Source organism: Rhinolophus sinicus, chromosome 15 (genome assembly GCF_057876585.1).
Source record: "Rhinolophus sinicus isolate RSI-liver-muscle chromosome 15, RSI-T2T, whole genome shotgun sequence".
NCBI classification, from domain to species: domain Eukaryota; kingdom Metazoa; phylum Chordata; class Mammalia; order Chiroptera; family Rhinolophidae; genus Rhinolophus; species Rhinolophus sinicus.
In genome coordinates this window covers 76,316,858-76,339,533 of record NC_142515.1, presented here as the reverse complement: position 1 = coordinate 76,339,533, position 22,676 = coordinate 76,316,858, and the positions used below count along the sequence as shown (strand labels likewise).

The following is a 22,676-nucleotide window of genomic DNA, read 5'->3' as shown; positions in this document are numbered from 1 at the left end:
CCGCCTGGGGAAGCCTCCGTCAAGGTCCCCAACTACACTCATTGGAGGTGCCTGGGCTCCTCCCAGCGCTGCCTCCCTGCTGTCCCCAGATCCCAGCTGCAGAAGCCTCCCCTCGACCCTGGCAGACTCAGGGACCCCACAGTGGTTCACTGAGTCACTGTCACAGGGAGGTGGCCACTGTCTACTAAAACAAACTCATTATTTCCAAACCCTGGGAGGATGCCCTGATTTTAAATTATATTCAGGTTATATGGCTTTTTAATCAAGAAACACAAATTGTCAAAGATCCTTTATCCTTCAGTTGGTGGCCCACCATAGGCAGGCATGATGACAAAGGTGTTACTTGCAGACCAGCTGGGGCTTGCACAGAGCGGCAGCTTACAGGATGGGTCACTTGCCCAGATGTTGCTCCAAATTACGTGGCAAATGCCTCTAGCAGTGGCCTTGGCTGGACCGCTATTTCTTCAGTATCCCCTCTCCCCTCACTACCTTGCCCTCCCCTGGCAGGGCAGCTGTTTCCTCAAGGGCATGGCTGCCTGGACCCCGCCCCCAACTCCACACCTGCCATCTTCCCTTCTCATCCTTGCTTCCTGCCCCCTCCTGCTCCTCACCTCCCCATGCTCTTTGACTTCACTTTCAGAACAACCTAGAATCAGACCACTTGTCCTACCTTCACCACCATGGCCACCTTTCACCACCCTTCCCATCTCTCCCGTGGATTGTCGAGTCCACCTACTAACCAGCCCTCAGCCTCCAGAGTGATCCTACTAGAACCTAAGACAGATCCTGGCACCTGTCTTCTCAGAAGCCTCCAGGGCCCCCATTTCCCTCCAAGTAGTAGCCAGTGTCATGGAAACGACCCACAGGTCCCTGCATGACTTCCCCCGCCCCCTCCCTGCCCTCACCACCTCCCTCTCTCCCCCTCATCACTGCTCCAGCCACACGGGCCTCCTCACTGTTCCTTCAACACACCAGGCACGGTCCTGCCCCAGGGCCTTTGCACAGGCTGTGCCGTCTGCCTGAAACACTTCTCCAATGGCTCCTTCCCCCAGCTTCTTCAATCAGTTTTCCTTCCTAGTAACTCCTCAAGGCAAAAAAGAGGAAGTTATTCTTTTGGAGGCTGCTAGTGGTGTCCATTCTCTCTGTAGTCACTTCTACTTAGGAGGAAGGTGACCATGTGTCCTTGCTGTCATGATGACCTTGATGTCAACTCAACAGATTCACCCAGACAGAGATGGCTACTTTTAATTTAAATACCACGAGGTTGGGGGAAAGGAATTGCCTTTCCCAAACCTTTCTTTTTACATAGGAGCCGGTCGTGTCAAGCGGTGGGCCAGATATGAGCCGCCATCACTCAGCACCCCCCCGACAGAATCCGCCTCTCCTCCGGGGACCACAGTCAGTGTCCCCATGTGGGTCCTGGCTTCTCCCACCCATGGAGGGTTCCATAAGGAGTGGCACCCTGGGGTCCCATTTGCTCTTTGGGACCCCATCTTCTCTGGTCAGTGTTTCTTGGGGCATCTTTAAGATCCTGGGGGTGCAAATGTGGAGACAGAGGTCAGGGACAAGGGAGGCCCAAGGAGATGGCTCCTAAAGCTCCAAGGCCTGGGTCAGAGCGAAACTGGAAGGAGAGGGAGGTTTGTGCTGCCTATGGCAGAAAAGCACGTTTACAGGAAGTGTGAACATGAAAGGCCTGAATGACTTGATGGAAAGTAGAAAATGTGATGTTCTTTTCCTTAAGGGACAGTTTTTTTCAGGGGCCTTTCTGGTTTCCCATGAGCTCGGGCCCGTGTCACGCAGCTAGCTGCTCTGCCCAGAGCCCCCTGCCCTTGATGGCTGCCACCCTCCTGCATGTCGCTTTGCATCTTCCTTCTTGTATCCCTGTTGTCATTGTGTCGCGTCAGCCTGTCTGTGAGGGCTGTTCCCACCCTAGGGTTACAGGGATGGCTGAACGCATGACACCTGGCACCAGACGGAGTGGACAGCTGTTTGTTATTAGTCACACAGACTCACAGCCCACGGGAGGAGGACAGCGCCGACCACAGGGGTCACATGGGTATACTGAGGAACAGAGTGAGCAATGGACTATGGGAGGCTTTGTGGTGACAAGAGGGTGGCATGGCCCCTGCTTCACTCCTGCTCCTCAGGGATCCGCAGGAGCTGTGCCCGGTCCCGCAGTGAGGATGGCTGTGTGGCTCAAAGACTTCCCTGCAGGAGCAGTGTGGGGAGGTTTCCCCGGGTATCAAGGCAGCACGTATTGGGTCTTCATTTCAGGCCTGGCCACACGCTCCCTCCTCGGCCCCTGCACAGGGCAGTGCCCACGCGCGACAAATCTCTGCACGCCTCACCGAGACCCTGTCCTCAGCTGCGTGGTGCCAGGGTTACACATCTGGTCCCCACCTCTGCCCCAAACACCAGCCCAGACCTCCTCCTCCCCAAACAGAACCCACTACCTAGCCCTTGTTGGTGCCCGATGCCTGTCTTTCTATTAAAGGACCTTCTGCTCTGTCAGTCCTGGATCTTTGCTCTGCTCCCACGGCTTCATCCTGCACGTCCAGCGTGCCCACCCCCTGCCTCTGAAACCTCCCTCATTCTGGCATCCCCACCCCCAGGTGGCCCCACCACCCACCTGTCACTCAGGCCCACGTGGGAGCGTCGAGGCCCCAGGGATGAAATGAAGGGTCGTTGGGTTCATTTTAAAATGGCTTAGGACAGGCAGAAGGCTGTGGGCGGGGCTTAGATGAAATAAAATGGCCACAGGCTGATGCCTGTTGAGGCAGGAGTTCCTTAAATTATTCTCACTACCTCTGTGCATGATAGAGACTTTCCATAATAAAACTTTTTTCAAAGGGATGCGTAGGCTGACTTTTCAGCTAGCATGCTGCCTGGTTGGGGCCACAAAGGGGCGTGGAGTGCAGTGGGGTACAGGCCATAGGTGGGGGTGGGGGTGGGGGGTCTCAATGTCCCAGGGGAGACGCTCACTCTGGATCTGGAAGGATGCAAAGGGCATGGGGCCATGCAGGAGCCCTGCGTGCCAGGACCGCAGAGGTGGTCAGGGCCAGCAGGGAGCCCCGCAGTGCTCTTGACGGGGGTGTGGGGTGTGGGGGGGGCTTCGACAACCCGCCTCCCTCAGCGATCCTGCCCCAGTTGGGATCCTGTGCACATGGCTCCTGCCTGTCCCCAAAGCCGATGCACGGGTCAGGCTTTGTGTGCTCACACAACAGAGCAGAAGCCAGAATCAAACCACAGCCTTCAGGGCACTGTGCTCAGGGGTTCCCAGGCGGGGGGCCTCCATCTGCACGCTGCCCCACGTGGGTGGGGACTTAGCTTTCTACGAGGCCAGCTCCTGGCCCTCCAACTCAGTGCCAACCTCTGGGAACAGCACATTTGGCCTTCAATTCTTTTTCCTGCCTTGGCCTGAGCACAAAACTTGGCACATTAGCCTCTTAAGGATTGTACTCAGTTTCTGTCTGTGCTCTGCTCGGTCCAGGCCTGCAGGAGATAAGTAGTGGCCTGTCTCCGTAGACCACCATGCTGATGCACGACACAGGGCTCACGGCCCGTGAGTTTTCTTGACTCGTCATCAGAATTGATCTCCATTCCCATAGGTTTAGGAGACATTTGGCGTTTCAACAGCGTGCAGGGCGTGTGGGTATTTACATGATTATAAAGACAGATTCTACGAAGTCTCCATCTATGCAGGTTTTTCTCAATTAAGTCAAGGAGTCTGAAGACCAGGCTGAAAACTGAAAGAATAAAGAAGCAGGTGAAAGGAAGCTAAGTAACATGTCCAGAATCTCTTGGATCCAAATCGGTGACAATAGCAATGAATTTCCTCGTCATGTTAGTGGAGGGGAAGCATGTGATGCTCTTAATGAGTCCAATGTCAGCATTTTGGTGTTTGGGGGCATTTTGACGAACGGAAACGTGTCTTTCTTTCTCTAGCTCCAGTGGCTACTAGATAATTATGAAACTGCCGAAGGTGTCAGTCTCCCCCGAAGCTCTCTGTACAACCATTACCTTCGACACTGCCAGGAGCACAAGCTGGACCCTGTGAACGCCGCCTCCTTTGGGAAACTGATCCGCTCCGTGTTTATGGGCCTGAGGACGCGGCGACTGGGCACCAGGTGGGTAGCGGGGTGTGTCCAGCAGCCCCCCACACCCATCTGTCCTTCTTCTCCCTTTGTACAGAAAGCCAGCTTCCTCCTCCTCCCCACACATCCCGGCTGGCACGCCTCCGGTGAACTTGGAATTGCCCTGAATTGGCAGCAGCATGGTCCTGGCCTGGGCCGGGGCGTGGGCTGTGGTCCGGTTCTCTCCTGGTGACGGCACATGGGGGTTCGCTCCAGCTCCCTCTCCTTGTTTGAAATTTTCCATAATAATGGGTTTTTAAAAAGCCGCCTCTTGATTGTGTAGGACAGTTGGATTTATTATTTCTTGCTGCTTTTTGCTATTCCTGGACACCCCGCCATGGCCTGCCATTGGCCTGCCGCAGCCAGGCAACATCATGTGCCACAAACTTATCCCAGGCAAGAATGTGAACACCTCTCTCGCTAGAAAAAGGTGGTCACACTCTATTCAAAGTGGGTAGCCTGGAGCGCATGTGGCCGTGACCTGCGGCAGGCCAGGCTCGGTGCCTACGCTCAGTGAGGTCACACAGAAGTGGGGGTCAGGGTTCATTCGTGCACACTCAGAAGCCAGCATCCTGGCCGAGAGAATGTGTGGGTCTCCTCCTTAACTCTGCCACCTTTGATCCTTGACAGAGACCGTCCTTACAGCACATAGACGTGGGACTGGTTTTCTTACTGCAGGACTTTTCAGAGCCTTTATCATACTAAAATGCAAGAGGAGAACCTCCCAGAGCAGGAGGTTGTGTGCAGAATTTCTTCAATCCCTCTGGACATGAAGCAGCCCATGAACATTTCCCACATGGTGCAGGGAATACTGAACCCTGGGGCCCAACGTACAGGAAGGACCCAGACAGCACCTCCTGTCCTTCAGGATGTCTGCAGAGAGCACTGACCCGGATGTTTGGTTTCTAGGGGAAACTCCAAGTATCATTACTATGGGATCCGTCTGAAGCCAGACTCACCCCTGAACCGGCTGCAGGAGGACACCCAGTACATGGCCATGCGGCAACAGCCTGTGCACCAGAAGCCCAGGTGAGTGACCAGGGCTGAGGCCGGCCTGAGGAGGGGTTTCCCTAGGGAGAATGCAGGGAGAGGTTTCTCAAACATTAAAGTCATCCATGCGAGGGGACTCCTATCCTACAGTGGAGACCAATGAACCTCGGTCTCCAGCGTCCTGGGAGAACCAAGGCATTCACCTCCACTGGCCTGAAGAGAGGGCATCAGGACTCGGGGCTGAGGACGTAGCCTCACCCAGCTAACAGCTTCCAGAGTGTTCTGTTTTTTAAAGAATATACACATTATTTTTCAGAGCACTTTTAGGTCACAGCAAAATTGAGTAAAAAGTACAAAGACTCCCCATAGACCCCTCCCCACTACACACACGCACAGCCTCCCCCAACTGTCAACATCCCTGACCAGAGCAGTGCATTTGTTACAATTGAACCTGCATTGTTGACACGTCGTCGACGTCACCCCAAGTCAATGGTTTACACTAGGGTTCATCCTGGTTACATTCTGGGGGTTCGGACAAATGTATCATGACATGTCCCTCAGAATGGTATCATAGACTATTTCACTGCCCTAAAAAGCCCCTGTGCCCCACCTACGCATCCCTCCCTCTCCTAACCCTTGGCATTCCTGAGCTTTTGACTGTCCCCATAGTTTCGCCTTTTCCAGAGTGTCATAGAGTTGGTATCACAGATCTTTAATTTTTCAACTACCAAGAACAAAAGAGAGAGAGCACTGAAAATAACACAAGAAGCCAGGAGAAAGAAGCCTATAGATTTAAGTTGTTGCTTCTTCCTGACATTTTGTTCTGAGGGCTGGAAAGGCCTGGGCACTTTCTGGAATGTTCTCTATCCCTCACAAACCTACTCATCTTTTAAGGCAGCAGTCAGCAAACTTTTCTGTAAAGGGCCGGAGAGCAAATACCTTGGGCTTTGCAAGCCAGAGTGTCTGTGTAATGACTGCTCGGTCTGCTGCTGTAGCCGAGGGCCACCAGGGGTAATCGGCCAACAAGTGGACATGGCTGCGTGCCAACAAAACTTTATTTACAAAACGAGCAACAGAACTAGCCCTCTAAGCCATAGTTTATCCCATTGAGGTTCCCACTGGAATGTCAGCCTCCCAGTGTCCCGGGCTCCCTCTCCAGAGTCCAGGCTATTCCAGGGCAGGGACTGTGCCCCCTTAACCCCCACATGGCACCTTCATGCCTCAGCCAATCTGTGAGGCTGAAAACCCCATTTCCGCTGCTCCAAAGTGTCCCAGTGACTTCTAACCACATGGCAATCACAGGAGTGGCGGTCACAGAAGAGTCTCTGGAATGTTCTCCCGGAGCCAACACATCAGAATGGAACCAACAGTCCACTCTGACCCTGGTTGTTCCACAGACATGGACTCGACAGCTTCTTCTTGTTTGGTTTCGGCCCCTGCAAACACCTATGGATCTATATGCCAGGCAGCGTATTATTTTAGGAGCACGTACACATATTTCATAGCAACAGGCTGGTACCCTGTACATGGAACCACCCCCCAGGTCAGGTGGCCCGTGCACATCTGAGGCATTTCTTCCTCCTCACAGTGAGCCTGACCCCCCTTTCCACAAAGAAAGGCACCCCCAGCTCAGACAGGGGCCCCCCACCCCACCCTTCCTGCTGCACACTCCACCTGGCAGCGTCCCTCTGGGCTCTGAGAGACATGCTGCCCCGGAAGGACTTCTCTGTTCATGTCCCCCAGTTTGCTGCCCACACACACTGTCCACTGCTTTCTTGCTCAGGGAAAGGGACAGTCTCAGAATTCCCTTCGAGACCATATAATGGTAAGGTATTTGGGATTCTGTGTAAAGAAGTTCACTTGTCTTCTAAGAAGAAGCATTCAGATATACACAGAGGGGGCCAAAAATATGTGTACACGTTTTAAGCAAGGAAAAAACTGTATTAAAATTACGCTGATGGGAACCACTTTGAGCGCCTCTTGTAATTGCAGAAGTCAAACGTGACTAGTATTCATCTTTTGTTATTGGTGTATATTGAGGATTATAATTTTAATACAGGTTTTCTCCTTTCTTAAAATTTGTATACATTTGTTTGGCACCCTCTGTATATACACATTCAAGCCACCCGAGTATCCAACAGCAGATGATGAATGGATAAAAATGTAGCATATACATGAAGTGGGATAGGATCCAGCCATAAAGAGAAAGGACATTCTGACACATGTGACAACGTATCATAGGTGAACCTTGAGGGCATTGAGTTCAGTGACATCAGCCAGACACAAAAGGACAAATACTGTGTGATTCCATTCACAGGAGGTCCCCCAGAGGAGTCAAATCCACAAAGACAGGAAGTAGATGGTGGTGCCAGGGGCTGGGGGAGGGGAGGGGAGTGAGTGTTTAATGGGGACAGAGTGTGAGTTTGGGAAGATGGGAATGTTCTGGAGATGGATGGTGGGGATGGTTGTATGACAAGGTGAATATGCTTAATGCCACTGAACCGAACACTTAAAAATGGTTCAAATGATCAATTTTGTTATGTGTATTTCACCATAATCATTTACAAATTATACACACGCACACACTAAAGCACATCCTGCTCAGCCTTCTGCTCCTTAGGCCCATTCTGGGCAGTGTTGCTGCGTCCTCATTGTGGCACATGTGTCCCCTGACCAGGTACCGGCCGGCCCAGAAGACAGACAGCCCTGGGGACAGTGGCTCACACAGCAGTCTCCACAGCACGCCGGAGCAGGCCATGGCCGCACAGAGCCAGCAGCACCAGCAGTACATAGGTGAGCGGGGAGCATCCCCACCTGGGTGCAGGGCCCGCTGTGAAAGCCCGGGGTCTGCTCGGCCCTTCTGGGTGCTTGTGGGTTTCAACACCAGCAGCACTGAAATGGGTGCTCTAAAGAGTCTCCTTGTATGACACTTTTTGAATGACATAGAAAGTTCAATCACACGCCACTTCTTTGTGGCATCCCTGAGATGCCACATCCCTGAGATCAGCGTCTGCCCCCCAAATTCGTGGATAAAGAGTCCACCAGAAAAATAAGTGAATAAAATGGAATGCCCATCAGAGAGAGGATAGATGTCCTATTTTCAAACCTGTTGGCCGAGGGCAGCAGCAGGAGTCGGCTGCCCTCCTGGGTTGTCTTCCTTGCTTACTGGAACATTCAAGATGCTCAGGACCCCTAAAACTGGGTCTCTCCTCTCCCAGAGCTCCCACACAGGCCAGCCGGGCCCTGTTCCCTGGGTGCTGCTCTGGAGAGTCCCATCCCAGATGACCCCACTGCTCCAGGATTGCGTCCTCACCCAGAGACTGCCACTTGGACACGCCCAGGGAGACTTATTGGGACCCGTGTCAGAAACATGCACACATTGAGACAGCAGTGGCCTTGGTGTATTTTTAGAGCCTAAATAGAGCCCTCCTGTGATGGCTCTTCTGGAGAGATTGTCAAGCCCAGGAGGTCACCACTGGGCTGGCCTTGTCCCCAGATGCACTGCCCTGGGTGGCACCCATGCTGGGGTGATCTGGGGTGATGAGAGCACTTGCTGTGTCCTTGGCCCTGGGCTCTATACTTTGTCTCTCAGCATATTTCATGTGTGTATGTGTGTGTGGGGGGGGAGGGGACAATGTTCAATGCTGTCCCCATCTGTACCTGAGAAAACCAAAGCTTACAGAAGCCGTGTGACTGCTCAGCAGAGCCAGGACACCGCCCCAGGGCTGTGGAACAGTCGCTGATATGTCTGGCCAGCGTCCCACAGCACATGGGGCTCCCGACCCGGCTTCTGTGGGGAGAACTTCTGCAGGGCCGCTGGTAACCCTGTTTCCATCCCCCAGATGTCTCCCACGTGTTCCCGGAGTTTCCAGCACCTGACCTGGGCAGCGTCTTGCTGCAGGAGAGTGTCACACTACATGACGTCAAGGCCCTGCAGCTGGTCTACCGGCGGCACTGCGAGGTGACCACACCCTTCAGGGCAGCCCCGGAAAGAGCCCGTGCCTGGGCCATGGGGCTTCAGCGGGTGCTTCGGGGCCCCCCAGGCGCTGGCTGCAGAGCCAAGCATGCTTCCCCGGGCCCATCAGCTGACCCACCAAGCGCTCAGACATCCCCAATTGTCCCCGATGACACAGCAGCCCCGGCTCACTCTGGCCAAGCAGTAGATAAAATGTCCCCCCTGGACGGTGTCCCTCTGTCCATTTCTATCCTCTCTGTGGTCTCTGGATTTCAAAAGGCCCCCCCCCCCCCCATAGCCTGTGTCATGGCTGCTTGCTTGGCAGGTCCTGATGACACTTGATCTGTAAACTTTTTAACATACACATTCGTGCATTTAACCGGCTGTTTTTACTCCCAGGCAACTTTAGATGTCGTGATGAACCTCCAGTTCCACTACATTGAAAAGCTGTGGCTTTCCTTCTGGAATTCTAAACCCTCCTCCAGTGATGGCCCTGCCTCTCTACCGGCCAGGTACCTGCTGTCCCACCAGACAGGCCCAATGACACCCCACTGTGACCCACAGGCAAACGCGTCAACTTTTCAAGAAATAGCGCTGGCCCCCACCTTGAGCATATGTTGTTTTTTGTACCTCTGATGGTTGATTGTAATTCGCATTGCCCAGTCCCTTGGTTCGAGTGAGTGATTTTGGAGGTGACCATGTGCCAAAGAGAAATCACCTCGGCTGTAGCCACAGGGGAGGGACCGTGTGGACCCGCATGGGGAATACAGGCACTGATGACTCCACAGGCCTCAGACAGTTGTGGGGCTGCAGCTCACTTCATCTCGCCCACCCCCCACAGTGACGAGAACCCCGAAGTCGCCGTCCTCCCGAAGGACAAGCTGGTGTCTCTGTGTAAATGTGACCCCATCCTCAAGTGGATGAGGAGCTGCGACCACATCCTCTACCAGGCCCTGGTGGAGGTCCTCATCCCCGACGTGCTGCGGCCAGTGCCCAGTAAGCACTCCCCTCCCGCCTCCCCGCTTCCTGTTCCTGCGCCCCTGCAGCCATCTCATCGGGGCGTCTCAGACTTGGGGCACCAAGAGTCCAGTGAGAGCAGCGGCTCAGGCACCCCTGGAAGGTGCTCACCCTTTTTCACTGACCCTGGGAGACTAGGAGGGGCCCAGGCAGTGGCTCTGGCTGGGCTCAGAGGTGGGTGCTGCTGCCCAAAGCTGTGGGGTTCCAGGTCACATCCCGTCTCAGATGTCCCCAGAGGAGATTCTAGAGGGTGGGGTCAAGGTCACAGGACGTCCCTCCCCCTCGGGGCTGCATTTGCTGTAAGCCCTGAATTGGGTTTTAACCCACTTCCCCTGGGGTTGATCTGATGCTGAGCTCCGCTTCCTCCCAACCCTGCGACTCTTTAGCGCCAAAGGGTGGATTCTACAGAACTTTGTCCAGATTCCAGCGACCTTAATTGATCAAAGGAGGGGAAAAAAACAAAATCGTGGGCCTTGATGGCTACACCGGCTGGGGGAGCTTCCCAGGGTCTCTCGTGGTGTGACAACCACCACCACCAGGGGGCGCCCGCGGTGCCGGCGCCCTAACTTCCAGGCCCTCCTGCGTGGACCTAGTAAAGGGGGAGGAAGCTGGGCACTGAGGCCTCGCTCTTCATCAATGACTGCAGTGTGCTCCACGGGTTACACCTGGCAGGTGACTGTAAATACCTGTGTCAGCGCTCGGAAGTCCCCGTCTGTCTTAATGAACTGGTCTGCTGCTTTTGTGCCAGAAAATGGGAAACAGTGTTGATGGCTGCATTTCTCCTCTGGCCTTACCTGCCAGACAACTATTCAGTGTAGTGTGCAACTGAGTGTCTATATTAAGGTTTGAGTTTCGGGTGCATTTACTTTTACATTTTGGGGACTTTTATAAGAGTCTTAATTTTTTCTTATTGTAAGCCATCTCAATACATTTTGGAAGTTGATAGAACATATTTCCATACATACATGTGTATCGGGCTCTCAGCCTCGGCAGTGCTGACAGTGGGGCTGGATGACTCTGGGGGTGGCCACCTGGGCACTGTGGGGGGCTGAGCAGCATCCCTGGCCCCACCCACTTGATGCCAGGACCCCCCACCCCCCCAGTCGTGACAAACACAGATGTCCCAACATTGCCCAGTGTCCCTGGGGCAGGAAGGCCCTGGGTGAGACCCACTAGTGTAGACAGATGAAGAGACATGGACAGTCTGCACAGGCCGACTTGTACTGCAGGCCTCCCTCACTGAGTGTCCTGAATTCTCCCCCCCCCCCTTGTGTCGCTCCGTCCACTGCTTTTCCTGTGTTGCGTGTGGGGTGATACCTTGCATTGCGCTTGCCTGTCACACCCTGTGCACATCCTGACGGGCGAGACGCTGCCCTTCTCACTGGTAATGTCGTGCTTTGATCCCGCAGGCACCCTGACACAGGCCATCCGCAACTTTGCCAAGAGCTTGGAAGGCTGGCTGACGAACGCCATGAGCGACTTCCCACAGCAGGTCATCCAGACCAAGGTAACTGTTGGGGTTGGAGTCTGGGTCTCCAGACCACACTGGTCACCCTGAGGGAGCAGAGGCCGTGGGCTGGGGACCCCTCGGGCCCTGCTGTGCTGTGAAGGGAGGGGACCAGGAGCCTGCTCCTCTGTGTCCCTTCAGGGGGCCTGAGGAAATGCGACAGAGGAGGCCATTTGATGGGACCCATTTGGGTCAACTCACCACAGATTGAATGTTTCTATGCTCATGAAAGAGGAGGAATTTAATCTTGCTCTATCTACCCTTATTACTATAGTTTTAGCCACAAATCAGAATTTAAATGTGGAGATTAGGCCCTCATGCAAAAAAAAAAAAGAAAGAAAAGAAAAGAATGAGCTTCTGTGACTGTTCTCACCAGCATTTCTTAAGGAGCGGCCAAGTACAGACGAGGCCAGATTCTGGGCGTCTGGTTTACCTGCCTACATCCTGGAATCGCTGTTAGGCCGATGAGACTGAAACTTCAGGGTGCCAGAGAACCGCAGTTGTTAAAAATCTCAGATTCCCAGGCCACCCCCACAGAGTCTGATCCAGTGGCACCCTGTATTTTCACCCACCCCTCCAGAGGGCCAAAGGGGTTGCGTTCTAACCCACCCGTCCCACAGCGTCTGCTATAGATGCCACGTGATGCCCTGGTGACGTCTGTGTCCTTCACTGATTCTCCTTCTTCGGGTCCTTGAGATTGTCACCGGAAGCGGTGGGTCCCGCTTCCCGGCCCCTGCCCCGTCCCTGAGTTGCTCCCTCCAAGAAGAGAACACAAGCTTTCTGCATGCGCGAGCCTCATCCTCCCCTGCCACCCTCCGTCACAGGTGGGCGTGGTCAGCGCCTTCGCGCAGACCCTGCGGAGGTACACGTCCCTCAACCACCTGGCGCAGGCCGCGCGGGCAGTGCTTCAGAACGCTTCCCAGATCAACCAGATGCTCAGCGACCTCAACCGCGTGGATTTCGCCAACGTGCAGGTGACTTTCCCAAGCAGGCTCCCCTCCCCACCGCCTGGGCCGGGGCTCGGGGCAGGGTTGCAGAGCAGAGCTGCAGAGCAGGGGCGACGAGCTGCGACCCCCACTCCACTGGCCTAGAAAAATGTGCAAACCCCCCAAATTCATCCAACAGCAGAGCCAGCATGCACGTTTGTGTCGCATGAACCAGCTTCAGGGTGGGCCCACCAAGGGACCCCATGTTTCCACTCCGTGATCTCTCAGGTCCCCCTGGCATCCAGGTGGTGGGACCATCACCTTGATTCTTTTCCTTTAAAAATATACCTTCTTGGGGTGGCCGGTTAGCTCAGTTGGTTAGAGCGTGGTGCTAATAAAACCAAGGTTGCAAAAAAAGAAAATGTAACTTTAGATTCTGGTTATAGCAATTTGTGCTCCTTTATATGCAAATAAAATTAGTATTCCCACCCTAACTAGCCACAACTAGTAAATAAGTTAAATTATATTTCCAATCTACAAAAAAAAATAAAAATAAAAATAAAAAAATAAAACCAAGGTTGCCCGTTCGATCCCGGTATGGGCCACTGTGAGCTGCGCCCTCCTTAAAAAAAAAAAAAAAAGGACCTTCCTGTTGCCATGTTCACAGTTCTCTCTTTGGGCTTAGAAGAGTGCAGGCCATCAGCAAATGGGGTCGTGCTGCCCTGAGTTTATCCACTAAAACACATTCGCAAGAGTGACCACTCAAAAATAAAACAACACAGGGGCGGCCAGATGGCTCAGTTGGTTAGAGCGCGAGCTCTCAACAACAAGGTTGCCGGTTCAATTCCCACATGGGGTGGTAGGCTGTGCCTCCTGCAACTAAGATCGAAAACAGTGACTAGACCTGGAGCTGAGCTGTGCCTCCACAACTAGATTGAAAGACAATGACTTGACTTGGAGCTGATGGGCCCTGGAAAAACACACTGTTCCCCAATAAAAAAAGAAAACAGAAAAAAAAAAGAATTAAAAAATAAAATAAAAAATAAAACAACACAGAGACATGGCTGTGTACTCTGAGGTCTGGATCTAGGACCTGGATTCAAGTCCATAGAAGCCGGACAGGCTCTGGTCCTTCCATCCCTGCCGGGTGGGGTGGTACTAACAGTAGTTGGCCATAGTCGGAAAGGCCAAAGGCAAGATGGTGTGCACGCCGGGATGAGACCCGGTCCTGAGCTCGTGCTTGGGTCCCTGTGCGCTCACCCACAGCGTTGGTATGGAGGGCTGTCGCTGACACTCCATCCTGACCCACTGCCCCCTGCACCCTCAGGAGCAGGCCTCGTGGGTGTGCCAGTGTGAGGAGAGCGTTGTGCAGCGGCTAGAGCAGGACTTCAAGCTGACCCTGCAGCAGCAGAGCTCCCTGGACCAGTGGGCCCGCTGGCTCGACAACGTGGTCACCCAGGTCCTGAAGCAGCATGCGGGCAGCCCCAGCTTCCCCAAGGCCGCCCGGCAGTTCCTGCTAAAATGGTCTTTTTATAGGTAAGTGCCCCTGATCTGATCACCGAGGGAACTCTGGGAGGGCAAGGTGGGGGCTCCAGAGATTGTCCTGCCATCAGTGGTGGGCTTCATCCTGGCTTGAGGGGGGCAGAGCGGCTCCCCGGGCCTAAAAGAAGGTGGCGGGCTTCCACAGCCAGGAATCATCGCCATCGGGCCTTCTGGAAAACCAAGCAACTTCAGCCCATGCATTTATTTCTGCTCCCTAGCAACACCCCACAAAGTGGTTTAAAGAAAGTGGTTAAAAGGCATAAACCCCCAGAACAAGGAGCACAGGAGAACAGATGATGGCAGATGGCAGATGCGAGCAAGAGTTTGGGAGATGGTGTGAGGTGGTCAGTTAGGGCAGTGAGCCAAACGGGAAGCAGCCATCAGCCTTTGTTCACTGCCAAGTGCAGCAGGAAGCAGAAATGGGCGTCGGTGCCCCTGCGGTCCATGTATTACCATGGAATGGAGTTGGGCAAGGGCCAGGTGTGTCAGGGGCATACATTTTTTAAGTATGTAAGTAAATATATTATAGTTAATCATAATTACATATAAATATAGAAATAATTATTATTATGTATTAATATGTATAACAAGATTTATTTCAAGGAACGGGCTCACGCAGCTGTGGGGCCTGGAAAGTCTGCGATCTGCAGGGCAGGCCAGCAGGTTGGAAACTCTCAGGCAGGAACTGACACTGCAGGCCACAGGTGGGACTTCTTCCTGGGGGACACCTCAGCTTTGCTCTGAAGGCCTTTCAACTGATTAGATAAGGCCCATCCATGTTAGGGAGGGTGATTTTCACTTAATGTCAACAGAAGGTAGATGTGAACCACAGCCACTAAACAGTAACACCTAGACCAGTGTTTGATTGAATAACTGGGTGCTATAGCCTAACCAGTTGACACATAAAACTAATCATCACAGAAAGTAAACATGAGAAAGAAAACAATAAGGAGAAAGAAGGAAAAGAGGGAGAAAGAGAACGCATGAACAAAAAGTGAAAGATCCAAAAGGTTCAATATCCAGCTGATACGAATTTTTCTTTAAGAGAGAGAAAACGGAGGGAAAGAAAATAATAAAAACATAATCAAGAAGCTATCCCAGAACTGCAGAGCACCAGTCTCCAAACTGAAGAAGCCACCAAGTTCCCAGCACAATGATTGAGACCCTCCCCACGGAGCCTCCCTGTGAAATTTCAGAGCAGCGAGGTTAGGAGATGGTTGGAAAAGCTTCCACGAGAAAGCCACAGGCCACATTGAAGCCCTAGGAATCAGAACAGTATGTCCTGACTGAACCACTACGCAGAATCTAGACAGCAGCTAAGCAGTGTCTTCAGAATTCTGAAGGAAAACAGTGTCCACACTGAGATTGTAACCTGTGCAGACGGGACCTTCCAGAAGACACGGACTGTGCTCCTTTAATTAGTGACAAACACGTGGAAAATTGAGCATGTTTTAAGGAGGCAATTAACCCCAGGAAAATGAAAGCTGTTCCAAGGCTTTCAGGCCGTGTGTGATCCAGGCCATCGGTGAGCTATGGCCAGTGAATCAGGTCACCCTCCACCTGACCGCACAAATACAATTTCATTGGCACTCACCCACACTCATTCGTTTGTGGATCCTTAGCAGGGTTGAGCAGTTTCAAACAGAGAAGTGTGAGTAGGTGGCCACAAAGCTGAAAATATTTACTCTCTGGGTCATATCAAGAAAGAAAAGAAGTTTGCTGGCCCCTCAGCCAGCTGCCCAGTAACTCCATGTTCCCAGCTCCCTCCTCATTCTCCACCCTGGCCTCGCCACCTCAGGGCCTTTGCACTGCCCTCTCCCTGCCGTGGCTTGATCATCATCAGAGAAGCGCTCCCAGACCTCTCTAAGTGATAGCATGCCCCTTCTCATCCTGTCCCCCAGGCCCTGCTTTTTCCCATGGTCACCTGTCACTTCGTTCTCTATCTGCCTATCTGTTGTATGTCTCCTCGCCTCACACTCCCCAAGAGCCAGGACGTTGCTTCTGTGCACTGCTCTGTCCCCAGCACCTAAGTGTTGGTTGAGTGAATGAACAAGGAAGGAAATGTAAGCCTAATATTCTGTGTGGCTCAGCTGGACACTTAACCCCCCATCGCCACATGAGAGAACACTAATTTAGCCCAAAAGTGTGATAAAGCAACATTGAGATGATAAACGAGGAAGGGGGTACACCTCTGATTCTGTGGGTACAGAGACAGCATACAGGGGTGCGATCCCATGCCCATGGTAGGAGGTTGCAGGGAAACAAGATCAAGAGTGGTGGAAATGCGGAAACAAAGACATGGCTAAGAGTCTCAGGGGGTTGTCGCCTTGTGAGATCGGGGTGCTTTTCTCTACAAGGACTGAAACACTACCCAGTTTCCTTTTATTAGGTTTCAGGGACTTATTTCTGTAGCATCCACCAGAAAACGGTAAACAGGTGGGCCGGGGCTTGGTGGAGGATTGCCACGCTCGGGATGAGCTTCTCCTAGTAGAATCCCGCTGATGTTCCTACCGCAGGAAGCTACAAGCCCATGTGGAGGACCCAAAATATACCAAGCGACCACGGAGACATTCAGAAAAGCTACCTGAGCTGAAGCATCGCACCAGACACCAAGGCTGGGGGTGGGGGGTGCAGAGTACCAGGGCCTGATCCACAGGAAGTGGGGGGCTTCAGGGAAAGGGGGGTTGAGACTGAGCTGGGTGGGCCACGGAGGGGCAATGAGACCCAAAGCATGTGGACCTGGGGTCCCCTAACAGAGCAGCAGCAAACACAGTGGTTGAACAGCCTGAGATGTCAGCAGCGTCCACACCTGTGTTACCCTGTGGCTGACAGACAATGTTCAGGAGAAAGGAGCTGGTGAAATGTCAAACCAAGCAAGCTTCCTGGGAGTGGGGAAAGGAAGGTGGGGAGAGGGACAGTGAGAGGTGGGCAGGGAGTGAGGGCCTCCTCCCAGGGACCCACAGTCCATGTTCTCCCATTTACTTTTGGGGGGCGGGGGTTCCCATGCAGAGCCAAAGAAGATGCTAAAGAGAAAGTATCACATATCCCGAGCCTTTTCACTCTGTCCACTTATGAGCACAGCCTTTGCATTCATGAATGTTCTTCAAGTGACCTTTGCTTTTGAAAGTGCCAATTTGAACAGCCACCTCCTGGGTTCCCTCCTTGGTTACCCTTCCTAAGCTATCTCAAAGTCACAGCCAGCTAAAGCCAGCTCTTTTTCCACAGCTGAACAAAAGTGCCTTCAGAGTGCATCTACATGCTGGTCCAGGAAGATGTGAAAAAAATTAAATGAACTGATGTGTAATCAGCTGTCTTTACTGGCTCACCTGCAGCCTCAGTTAATACACAAACTATAGACATTTTTCAGCCTACTAAAAGCTAACCTGAGGCACATTAAAATTTCCAAACGTTTATTTGAGCAAACAGCAATTCAGATTCGGCAGCATCAAACCCAAAGTGGTTGGGGCCTCCACCCACAGGAGAGGGAGAAGTGTTTATAGAGAAGATGAGGAAGCAAAGCAGGGACATGATTTGATTAGCTGAGCAAAGCAGGGACATAATTTGATTGGCTAAGAAAAGCAGGGACATGATTTGATTAGCTGAGCAAAGCAGGGACATAATTTGATTGGCTACAGCTCCAGCAGCTTTATTTGAGAACCCGCTGTTTGTGACTGGTTGTAAGTTTCACTCTCAGAGTCAAGTGCATTGACTCCAGTTTAGATTTTGGTTTGCTTACTAGGCTCAAGGCTACCCCAGTGCTACCCCAGTGTGATGACCCCCTTATTTAATTACTGTAATGGTTTGTATTTACATTGTGTCTCCTTTCCTCTCTTGCCCCTGCCTGTTTCTTTTTTTGCTACAATAGTGATTGAATGGCACAGAGTAGGTGAGCTCTGAGATGGGGCATTTGGGTGTTTGGGGCTACATCTTAGTTGTGTTTGTAGGCCAGGGTTTCTGGTTGGGAGCCATGTTATATACTTCCTTTTTAAAAAGAATCAGTAAGTATTTTCGAGTAATACTTTTATTGGCACATGGCACACAACATGTAAATGAAACATGGCTGTGTGCCAATAAAACTATAGACACTGACAGGTGAATTGCAGGTACTTTTCATGGGTCATAAAATAAAATTCTTCTTTTGACTTTTTTCTCAACCATTTAAAATGTAAAAACCATTCTTACCTCGCAGGTTGTACAAAAACTGGTGGTAAGCTGGGTTTTGGTCTGCTTTGAGCTGTAGTTTACCAACTCCCGCTTTAGATGAAAGAGGCGAAAGCACCCTGTAATTCTGTGTTGTTTTTCGGTGCCTAAATCACTGACGGAGGAGTGGCAGGAGGAGGGAAGGATATGGGAAGGCTGGGAAAGGCAGCCCACTGGGGGGGACTCAGTAATGGCACTGAAAGACCCTTACCAAAGGTGGTCTCTAAGGCTGTGTCAGAGACCATCACGTTTATGTTTTCAGCGGCCTCTTCTTAGAGCTACTGCTCCTGCCCACCTCCCATCTGCCTGTCCCACCTGGACGCGGGGGTAGTCTTGGCAGCTGGCAGGCCCCTTATAGGTCTAAGGGGTCCCCAGACAACCTCAAAGCTGAAGAAAAGCCTGGCTCGCCTGGGACTCCTTGCTCTCTGGAAGGTGCCCAGCATCTGTCTGCCCATCCCCCAGCTCCATGGTGATTCGCGACCTCACCCTGCGCAGTGCCGCCAGCTTCGGCTCCTTCCACCTGATCCGCCTGCTGTATGATGAGTATATGTTCTACCTGGTGGAGCACCGCGTCGCTGAGGCAACCGGAGAGACACCCATTGCTGTGATGGGAGAGGTGAGCCCCCACCACCCCGCCCCCACCACAAGGACCTTGGGAGGGTGTCAGCAAGGCCCAGGCTGTGGGACTTTGCAGGGGAGGGAGGGGAGTGGGGGGCCATGGGGCAGCCTGCAGGGATGAGAGTGAGGAACGCTGAGCTTGACACAGTGGACGGTGGATCCCCAAAGAGCAAGCATTTTGCAGGGGGCTTAGGGCGGGAGCCCACAGACCTAGGTGCAGATTCTGGGTCCTCTGCCACTGCGACCCTAGGTATCTGTTCCTGCCTCTAAAATGAGGCCTCAAACACCTTATTTATTGTGGTAAAATACATATAAAATTTACAATTTTAACCATTCTGAAGTGAATAATTCAGTGGCATTTAGTATATTTGCAGTGTTGTGCAACGACTACCTGTATCTAATTCCAGAATATTCCATCACCCCAAAGGGAAACCTTGTCTTCAACAGTCATTCCCCATCCCCTACCCCAGTTCCTGGCAACCACGAATCCTCTTCATGTCTCTGTGGACGTGCCTGGTCTGGACATTTCACCTAAAATGAATCACTATGTGGCCTTGTGTGTCTGGCTTCTCTCACCAAGCACCGTGTGTTCAAGGTCCATCCATGTTGTGGCGAATGTCAGCACCTCCCTTCTTTTGATGGCTGAATGATAACCCAGTGTGTGGAGGGACCACATTTTGTTTATTCACTCATCCATGGATGAGTATTTGGGTTGTTTCCACCTTTTGGTGGTTGTGAATCATGCTGCGGTGACATTTGTGCACCAGTTTTTGTTGGAACACCTGTTTTCAATTATTTTGGGTATCTCCCCAGGAGCGGAATTGCTGGGCCACGTGGGGTTGTTTTGAGGAAGAAATTAGTTGATGCTTATATAGCTTTTGGTACATAATAAGCCCCTGATAAATGCCAACTATTCCTTGTCATTATTCAGAGGCCACAGCCTGTGTCCCCTTGCTGGTCTGAGCAGTCAGCACCCCCTCAACCCTCCAGCAGCTCACAGATACAGCCCAGACAGTGTCCGAGGGGACACAGCATCCGAGCCACTTCTCGTATCAGAACCCCTCACTTACAAAGCAGAAGCCCGTTGTAACTTGGTGGACATTGCTAACGTTCACCAGGACCCCCTCCGCAAAGGCCCCTGACTCTGGGCTTCTCTCTTTCAGTTCAACGATCTCGCCTCTCTGTCACTGACGCTGCTGGACAAAGGTGGGTGTGGCCGGGGCTTTCCCATGAGCCTCCCAGGGTCTGTTTCTCCTGCCGTTGGCCTAGCTCTTGGGCAGGTTGAGAGCCTCAGGAGCTGGCATCAAGATGGCGGGTGACACCCGGGTGGCAGCAGGTGGCCCAGTAGTACTTCTGCAGGACTGGCCCCTCCTGCTCACATGTGGCACCTCCTGATCCTGGGCTCCCCCATGGGGGCCCCGAGCAGCAGGGCCACAGCCAGCAATGGGGTAGGAGGGGGGATTTGCCGGGGCATGGGGCAGGCAGGGCAGAGGGCCTCCACCCCCAGCCCATTCCCTGCCCCACAGTTTGGGAGGATGAAGCACCAAGGGGGAACCTGCCCGGCATGTGACCCAGGCAATGGGCGTTGGTCAGGGAGAACCAGGTTAACCCAGACCGGAGCCCAGGCCTGTTCATGCTTGGGCACCTCTCTGAAGACGTGTTTCTCTTTCTCTCCGTCCTGTGGACCCCCAACCCCCTTATCCCCACCGCTGACCCCGCAGATGACATCAGTGAAGACCGGGGCAGTGAGGCCAATGTGGACGCCCGCAGCCTTGGCGAGCCCCTGGTGAAGCGCGAGCGCAGTGACCCGAACCACGCCCTGCAGGGCCTCTAGGGGGCGCCCTTCCCCAGGCCCCGCCCAGCCCCCTGAGACTCCACCGCAATCGTGCCTCCTCCGTGAAGTGACCTTGCCTCTGACTCCTGCTGTCAGAGGCCCAGCACGCCCTGGAAGGTCACGCTGTTCCTCCGGAAGAAAAACTTGTTCACCTTGCCACAGGCCACGCCTGATTCCGAGTGCCCGGGTTGTCTTTTCGTCCTGACCTCGTCCTCCCGTCTGCTGCACTGGGACCTTCCATGGAGTCCCCACGTCCCGCCAAGAGCTGGAAGGGCCGTGCGGGGTGGGTCGGCACTTGGGCACTAGGCTTCTCCTCCATTCAGCTTGGTCCAGTTTTCACCGTGATGTTTAAAATTCAGGCGGAGGCCGTAAAGGAAGGGTGTGGGCAGCTGCTGGGCAGTCCCGAGCTGGCCTCGTCCACGGAGCCCCCGCCCTGCTGCCCCTGTGGTGGGAAGGGACACTCTGTGCACCCCGTGGCCCCTGGGAGACAACCAGTCCGCACCTCCTGCCCTGCGCTGAGACAGGGAGGCCGCCCCACAGGGGCCCCAGCTCCAGATGCCAAAGGTCCCCAGAGTGTGGGCAGGCAGCCCACGGCCCAACGTGGCTCATGAAACAAGTCACAGAAACAGGCCCACTCGTGTCTTTTAAGAGTCAACACCAGACGTGTTATCAGCAATGGGAAGGACTGTGGTCAATCCAAGGTCACAGCCAACATGAAGCCAAACAGCTGGGTCTGGAACGTGTCTGTTCTGAGGGGGCCGGGAGGGCGGTCAGCATTTCAGCAGCGCCTTCAGAGGGCAGCCACCCACCAAGGTGAACAAACAGCCGTTCCTGCGGCCAGCTCCACAGAATCTTCCAGAACACCTGCCTTGCAATTGGTGATCCTGAGGCAGTGTAACCCCGGGCAGGTCCCATCTTGAACTGCTCAAAGTCGAGAGTCTTCTCTGGGGACAAACATCCCAAGGACTGGCACAAACCTGACCTTCAAACTCCAGATCTGTGGCTATCATAACACGTGCACTTGCTTAGTTTAGCTCAGTGCAAGACTTATGTCCCCAAAACAACTGCAAAGAAGAAAGACAAACCTCTGGTCTAGGAAGCGCCATCTTATGAAATGCAATAGTTTCTCTTTTTGGAAATATGTTTATACGAATAGTTTCGTGCTCCAATTGTTATTAGAACGTTTCTTATGAATGTGTATATTGCAGTATATTCGGTCCCCAATATTGTTTTCTCGTTCACACAGAAGGTACTGATGGAAAGTCACGTGGCCTTTAAAAACCTTACTTCCCGTCAAGCAGGAGTGCTGTGCAGGCCTCAGCCCTCGCCAGGTGTGCAGGGGCAGCTGGGGGGAGGACCAGGAGATACACTGATTCTAGAAACCAGAAGTCCATGGTGATCAGTGTCTGTCTGCTCTTAGAGTTCAAGACTTAAATGAAATCAGACAGAAAGAATGTCTTTAAATACCCATCTCCTCCACGGGGAGGCATTGACGTTCTTGGATTGTAATGGCCTGCCTTTGCTTCCACATGTGGTAACCAGTACCAGCTGGGTTCTGCCTTACGCTCTGTCTGGTCCTTTGCACGATTCCATGAGGAGGACTACAAATGACAGTAAAGACACGAGCCTTCCAAGCCTGTTCTCATTTTTCATTGCAATAAACACATTTAATGTACCCATTTGGGGGTCACAGTCCACACTCCAGCCTCCACACACCCCCCACAGTGGCTCTGCAGGATGTGGCCCCCCTTCCCAGCCTGGCCCCCAGCACTGCCCTCCCAACTCTCTGCAGAGAATCCCAGAAGGAGCAGGTTCTTCAAGCTTCATTTAGCAAGGCTAGCCCTGGGCCGGAAGTGGCAAGAAACAATCCTCAGCCAGGATGGTCAAGGCCATTTGTAAAGAGACTAGGCTCATTCAGACATGACAGAATGAAGCCACGCTCCGACGCTGATGC

The 22,676-nt window shown here is 53.0% G+C and overlaps 1 protein-coding gene across 5 annotated transcripts in view; it reads left to right on the top strand.

The window, feature by feature from the left end:
• RFX2 (regulatory factor X2) overlaps positions 1-22,356 on the top strand; it is a 93,610-nt gene extending 71,254 nt beyond the window's left edge. For 4 of the 5 annotated variants that reach the window (XM_019710822.3, XM_019710824.3, XM_074337670.2 and 1 more), the window contains 12 exons: positions 3,946-4,127; positions 5,043-5,162; positions 7,801-7,916; positions 8,966-9,084; positions 9,478-9,590; positions 9,920-10,074; positions 11,505-11,602; positions 12,427-12,576; positions 13,856-14,064; positions 18,733-18,886; positions 20,052-20,094; positions 20,610-22,356. In XM_019710822.3, the coding sequence (XP_019566381.2) occupies positions 3,946-4,127; positions 5,043-5,162; positions 7,801-7,916; positions 8,966-9,084; positions 9,478-9,590; positions 9,920-10,074; positions 11,505-11,602; positions 12,427-12,576; positions 13,856-14,064; positions 18,733-18,886; positions 20,052-20,094; positions 20,610-20,722 (1,572 nt within the window). In that variant the 3' untranslated portion in view covers positions 20,723-22,356. The remainder of the gene's footprint in view (positions 1-3,945; positions 4,128-5,042; positions 5,163-7,800; positions 7,917-8,965; positions 9,085-9,477; positions 9,591-9,919; positions 10,075-11,504; positions 11,603-12,426; positions 12,577-13,855; positions 14,065-18,732; positions 18,887-20,051; positions 20,095-20,609) is intronic. The other variant, XM_088792313.1, reaches the window with a different exon arrangement.
• Positions 22,357-22,676: the final 320 nt, after the last annotated feature.